This window comes from Petromyzon marinus, chromosome 59 (assembly GCF_048934315.1).
Source record: "Petromyzon marinus isolate PM22_M1 ecotype Great Lakes invasive population chromosome 59, UKy_Petmar_22M1.pri1.0, whole genome shotgun sequence".
Classification (NCBI taxonomy): Eukaryota; Metazoa; Chordata; class Hyperoartia; order Petromyzontiformes; family Petromyzontidae; genus Petromyzon; species Petromyzon marinus.
In genome coordinates this window covers 468,149-474,750 of record NC_133725.1, presented here as the reverse complement: position 1 = coordinate 474,750, position 6,602 = coordinate 468,149, and the positions used below count along the sequence as shown (strand labels likewise).

Below are 6,602 nucleotides of genomic sequence, written 5' to 3'. Positions count from 1 at the left end.
CCAAGGGTCGTGCCAACGTCGGGCGCGTGGTGGGAACCGTTGGACTGACGTTGGGTCCAACGTTCCACGTGTTCTGGGTCGTCGCTTAGATTGGCACGGCAAAGCAATTTGTGTTCACGACGCACGTCTCGGACGACGCTTCACGTCGCCGCAGGAGCAACCTGCAGAGGTCGACGAGCGGACACTCTGCTCCACGCAGCTGCGGGACTCAAGACGCGCACCCTCTTCTGCTTGCGATTCCGCCGTCAAAAATATTTGGCCAGCAAAGACATTGCACCAGCAACAGCGCAATAATCCGAGGCCAATTTCGTAAATAAGATAAAAAAAAAAAGAAAAATAAACCCTGCAATCATCTTCCGAGGAACGGCTGTTGCACGAGCCATTCCCTGTCAGGTTCAAAATGATACAACAGATGGGGGTGGCCAAACGTCCTCGACCCCCGGACCAGATTGCGGAACGACTCCTTGGCATGGCCGAGAAGCCACAGGACGCAAACTCACGGAGCGCTTCAACAAATGGCTGGCCATTGGCAACATACGGCAGTCCCTCCCTCGTCAACCGCGGGGGTCCTGCAACATGTCGCGGCAGGAAAAATCCGCGGTTGGCGAGGGATTCGTGTACAGAGGGGCCGCTTGCCCTGGGCGGGGGTCACACAGCAGGCGGGGGTCACGCTGCAGGCGGGGTCACGCTGCAGGCGGGGGTCACGCTGCAGGCGGGGTCACGCTGCAGGCGGGGGTCACACTGCAGGCGGGGTCACGCTGCAGGCGGGGGTCACGCTGCAGGCGGGGGTCACGCTGCAGGCGGGGTCACGCTGCAGGCGGGGTCACGCTGCAGGCGGGGTCACACTGCAGGCGGGGTCACACTGCAGGCGGGGTCACACTGCAGGCGGGGTCACTGCAGGCGGGGTCACGCTGCAGGCGGGGTCACGCTGCAGGCGGGGGTCACGCTGCAGGCGGGGTCACACTGCAGGCGGGGGTCACACAGCAGGCGGGGGGCACACTGCAGGCGGAGGTCACACTGCAGGCGGGGGTCACGCTGCAGGCGGGGGTCACACTGCAGGCGGGGTCACACTGCAGGCGGGGTCACACTGCAGGCGGGGGTCACACTGCAGGCGGGGTCACGCGGGCCGAGTTGGCTGTAGAGCCTTGGATTTAGAAATCCGCGAAAACGCGCCCCCAGGGAGTGCTCGCGTCTTGGCTTTCGCTGCCAGGGCCGAGTGCCCCAGGGCCGAACGGACTGCCGGTCCACATTCTGCATATTCTACCCCCTCCCCCCAGTTTCCAAATAAAGTTTTTGTATTGAAAAGTTAGAAATCCGTGAAAGCACGCCCTCGGAGCGCTCGCGTCTTGGCTTTCGCTGCCAGGGGGCGAGTGTTTGGGGGTCAATAGGTTGCGGCTCAGGATTCCGCAGATTTCCCCCAGCCTCCGTTTCAAATAAATCTCGAATGAAAAGTGAAGGCGTCAACGGCGTCTCCATCGTCCGGGCAACTCGAGCTGCCCGTGAGACACACGTGGGCCTCACGAACCGTGGTTTGGCCGTCCCCCCTGCTATCGAGGAAGGATTCGTGACACTAGAAGGCCGCTCTGCATTCGAAAACCCCATTTGTTACAATCAGGAGAAGAGGGAAAAGAAAAACGCATGCGTCTTTGTAAAGATTACGATTAAATATCATCATCATCCTACTGCCAGCAGAGTGACCGTATTCTATACAATTCAATGTCCTTTATTCAGACCAGATGCAGCATCTCCTCTGGTAAGCGAGACCTGGGAACACAAATGCGGAGAGTGGCCTACATAGTTTGTTTGCATATCTTGCCACAAGTGCGTGTGGATTAATGCAGACTTGATGCCATGCAAACGGTACCGTTTGGTGTTTGGACATCTTCACACAACGCCTGTGCTCATTTTTATCGCACGTGCCAAACGTTATATTAAAACAAATTTAGTCGCCGCTAAGTTTCAAATTCGAGTGGGAGGATTGGGCCACGATTGCCGCGGGCTCGCGATGTCAGCCTGCGCTTGCGAATTGGGCGCCTGCCTGGGTGCTCGACGTCCACCCTTGTGGGGGACTGCCGGGTGGACTGCTTCAGAGGTCACCAGCTGTCAGCCGGCACCACCTTGGCGCTCCTGGGTTTCGAATCTAGAACGGAGGCGGCCGGTCGGTTCGGTGAAGCCGATCCCGGCAGTCACCCGTGATGAAATCGTTGCCTCGGGTGCGAGTCGATGGTCTGAGCCCCGCTTACCGATGACTGTGCAGCAGTAGCAACAACAACCAACTCCCATCGCATTAAATTTTACTCCGCGCTTAAGCCTGGCTTAAAGTTCAAGCTCTGGTCATTAAACGTCAGTTCGCCTTAAGGTCGCCGGGCGTGGCGCTGGCCACCCACCCCCTCGTGTGCCACAGTGCCGGTGGCCTTCATCAGTGCTGCTACTCGCTAACAGCACTTGCCCCAAGTCTGTTACAGGCTATACGGGGCATCTTTATCCCTGTTTTAAACAAAGCAGCCGTGCTCGCTCACCCCTGCCGGCCACCAACACGCTGCGCCACCCGTGGCCTCTGCGAAGACGCGGCGCCGTGGTAGGGACGCGGTCAGGGGGTCCGTAGGTCGGGCGAGGCGGGGGCCCAGGTGGAGAGAGATGCGAACTCCAGGCATCGGTGTGGTGAGCGTAGGGATGAGGTGTGTTGTGAAGGACCATTGCCTGAAACGTCACCTGTTGTTTTTGTTTGTTCCTTTAAAGGCCACGCGCGCGCGTTGAGTTCCTGTAGTTGTTCGTGGTCGCAAGCGTCGCAAGCAAGCAAGTTGCCCCTGACGGCGAGGGAGAGCGGTGGAGTTGTTGTGAAGGGGGCGCGAGGTGGTGCCGGCGGTGGGGCGCCACTTTGCGGTGGGTGAAAGTGAAGAGTCGGGGTGGAGCGGTACGGCGACTGAATGAGGCTGTGGCCGTCGGGAATAAGCCGCGGAGGACGGGGACGAGGCGAGCAGGCGGCGAGGGTACGGGCTGAGATTTGGAGACGGCGAGCGTGAAGAGCAGGGGGTGAGGGTGGCGAAGGCTCGTGTGAAGCGGCGAGGGTATTGGTGAGGGCGTGCGTGTCGAGCCTGTCAAGTGGTGAGCGTGGGAATCGGCGGCACTCGAGGTGCACCTGGCCTGGCACAAGCGCCGTGGTGACGTCGCCGCTCCTTAGAGGCGACGCTGGCTGGTGACGATGGCGACAGGGATGAGACGGCATGCGGTGGGGTAGGGCTGACGGGTGAAGGTCGTGGGGGGTGGTGGGGACGGGGGAGTGAGGTGAGGATGTGGTGAGCACGGAGCGAGGAGGGTGCTGGTGCAGGAGGAGTTTCCCCTCGGCCCTGGTCCCTGGCCTCCTCTTCCGGACGTCTTCGTCCGACCCGGAGGAAAAAAAATCCGCCGGATCCGGCGCTCTGAAAAGTCCATCCCGGCCCCCGGCTTCACGAGTAAACCCATAATTATCAACAACAGCAGCAATGTTTATGTTCTTCTCTCTCGCTGCCATGATCCACGGAGCGTTCTGGGCGCGCCCGGTGACGGGGAGCGCAAGGAAGGAACTGGGGGTGAAGAGGAGGGGATGAGGAGGGGATGAGGAGGGGTGAGGAGACTCGGAGTGATGATGAGTAAGAGGCATGGGGAGTGGTGATGAGTAAGAGGCATGGGGAGTGATGATGAGGAAGAGGCATGGGAGTGATGAGTGGAAGGCACAGGGAGGGAGTGGGGGGTACAGGGAGGGAGTGGGGGGTACAGGGAGGGAGTGGGGGTTACAGGGAGGGAGTGGGGGTGCAGGGAGGGAGTGGGGGGTACAGGGAGGGAGTGGGGGTTACAGGGAGGGAGTGGGGGTACAGGGAGGGAGTGGGGGTTACAGGGAGGGAGTGGGGGCAGGGAGGGAGTGGGGGTACAGGGGAGGGAGTGGGGGTGCAGGGAGGGAGTGGGGGTACAGGGAGGGAGTGGGGGTTACAGGGAGGGGGGGAGCGTGGGGGTACAGGGAGGGAGTGGGGGTTACAGGGAGGGAGTGGGGGTTACAGGGAGGGAGTGGGGGTACAGGGAGGGAGTGGGGGGTACAGGGAGGGAGTGGGGGGTACAGGGAGATGGAGTGGGGGGTACGAGTGGGGGGTACAGGGAGGGAGTGGGGGTACAGGGAGGGAGTGGGGGGGTACAGGGAGGGAGTGGGGGGTACAGGGAGGGAGTGGGGGGTACAGGGAGGGAGTGGGGGTACAGGGAGGGAGTGGAGGTGCACGGAGGGAGTGGGCGTGCGTCGTGGCCGCTGTCAGAGGAAGCACACGGGCCCCAGCGTGGCCGGGCGCTCGTCCCGCCGGCCGCCGTCCGGCGCCGTCACGGCCGCGTCCCGGAGGGGCAGCAGCTCGAGGTTGTCGGTGCGCACCTCCACCTGGAACTCCTCGCCCTGGCCCTGGCGAGACGGCACGGGGGGTGGGGCGCAGGCCGAGGGAGCGCGTGCATCGCCGCTCGCCGTGTTGCGACATTTTTCCATCGGCCATGGCTCGCTCGCTAAATACGGCCGATTAGAAATGAATCGGCCGTGACTCGCACCTCCGGTCAACACGGCAGGCCACGCACGGTGCCAAACAAGTTGAAGGCCCGCGTTTGGTCTGCACTGGTGGTGAGACCAGCCCCGACAGAAGACTGCCGTCTCTGGTGTAGGGCAGTCAGTCTCAAAGACAATGCATCGTATCTTATTATTATCAGAGCCATGATTGTGTTTGCATGTTCACCACAAGTACTGTGTGTGGTTCACGCAGTCTTGTTCACTTGCAAAAGGTTTCTGTGATTGAACGTCTTGACACAACTCATGTTTTGTTGCCAGAAAGGGGTAAAACACCCATTCCTTATTTTTCATACACATTTTACTTACGCGGCGATCTGACCCCCGTACACCGTGAGTCAAGTTCAATGTGTATTCTTGGTTCTTTCGGTAAAGTCACGTAGAAGGGAAATAATACAATTCTCACGACGTTTCGATTGCAACACAAGCAATCATCATGAGGTGTGAAAAACCCTTCGACGTGACTTTACCGAGAGAACCAAGAATATGAATCCCTACAGTCACGAAAGCTTTAAATCGAAAGTTAAATGTGATTTAAAATATATGAATATAAAATATACCGTGTATATACCGTGTATATGAATATTCGTCAAGCGGTAGGGTAGGGGTGATGATGATGATCTACCGTCGTTGCCCGATCCCAATTGAGCGATTTGCAGGTGCAACACATTTTATTGTCGCGTTTGTGAAGTTGGGGTTCGTAGTGCCCCGTCGTGTGGATGAGGCAACACGGAGACCTCAAGGGCGAGAAGCGGACAGCGGCGAGAAGCGGACAGCGGCGAGAAGCGGACAGCGGCGAGAAGCGGACAACAGCGAGAAGCGGACAGTGGCGAGAAGCGGACAACAGTGAGAAGCGGACAACAGCGAGAAGCGGACAGCGGCGAGAAGCGGACAACAGCGAGAAGCGGACAACAGTGAGAAGCGGACAACGGCGAGAAGCGGACAACAGTGAGAAGCGGACAACAGCGAGAAGCGGACAACAGCGAGAAGCGGACAGCGGCGAGAAGCAGACAACGGCGAGAAGCGGACAGCAGTGAGAAGCGGACAACGGCGAGAAGCGGACAGCACTGCCTGCGGCTCGCAACGGGGCGGTCGCGACGCGGGGATGGCAAGCGCCACGCTGAACTTTCAAGCCACGAGCCTAACATTTTAAAACGAAACGATGTTTACGTAGCTGGTAATGCCTCCGCCCCCACCCCCCACTAAGCTGTTAACTTACTTTCCCAGAGGCTACCTTGGCCACAAACGATAGCTCCAACGGAGTGCTGATATCATCACGTGGTGGGAATTTATAGCCGCGTCCAAATAGTCTCTGAACTCGTGACGTCGATTCCAAATGCGGAGGGGAAATACCGGAGGACCCGGAGAGAAATCCACACGACACGCCGGGAGTGAGAGAGAGAGAGAGATACACGCAAACCCCAAGTAGACAGGCGTCGTCATGGTCGGGCTCGAACCCGCGGCCTCCTGCCTACCAGGCGAGGGACACAACATCTCCGCACCTCGGCGAACCGCCGCCGGCGCGCGCCAGGAGGCGGCGGGGGGGAGGCGCATCGATCGGCGAACCTGGCAGGGCGCGTGGGGCAGCGACACGTCGGGGTGGCCGTGCGTGAGCGCCAGCCCGCTGTCGGAGAGCAGGGAGACGCGCCAGGCCGACGACTCCGCCGCCGTCCTCGCGCACGGCACCGTCGCGGCCTGCCTCGCCCCCGTGCTGTGGCAGCCGCAGGAACTTCAGCTGCACCGTGTGCAGACCCTCGTAGACCGCCTGCAGCGGGTGGGTGGGGGGGGGGCAACGCAGTGCCTAGAGCTGTCGGACTTCCAGGCGGCTCAACCGGGACACGTGAACCGTACCTCTTTTTTCTCCTGGCGCATCCGAGCCGGAGCCGCGGTGCATTGTGGGGCAGCAGTGAGATGAAGTGCATTCTGGGACAGCAGGAAGGGGGTCGCCAAACCTGTTCCTGTAGCGCAGTGCCATGGAGCCACGTGTCGGAACCGTTTCCCGCTCCCGCATCTGGAGTCACCGGCAGCACCT

The 6,602-nt window shown here is 60.4% G+C and overlaps 1 protein-coding gene across 1 annotated transcript in view; it reads right to left on the bottom strand.

The window, feature by feature from the left end:
- Positions 1 to 3,177: 3,177 nt before the first annotated feature.
- The window catches only part of LOC116955326 (uncharacterized), a 47,571-nt gene continuing 44,146 nt past the window's right edge, over positions 3,178 to 6,602 (bottom strand). Inside the window, exons 37-40 of the mRNA XM_076052935.1 lie at positions 6,523 to 6,600; positions 6,137 to 6,335; positions 4,092 to 4,417; positions 3,178 to 3,240 (exon numbers count right to left, since the gene is read on the bottom strand). Coding sequence (XP_075909050.1) covers positions 3,178 to 3,240; positions 4,092 to 4,417; positions 6,137 to 6,335; positions 6,523 to 6,600 — 666 coding nt within the window. The remainder of the gene's footprint in view (positions 3,241 to 4,091; positions 4,418 to 6,136; positions 6,336 to 6,522; positions 6,601 to 6,602) is intronic.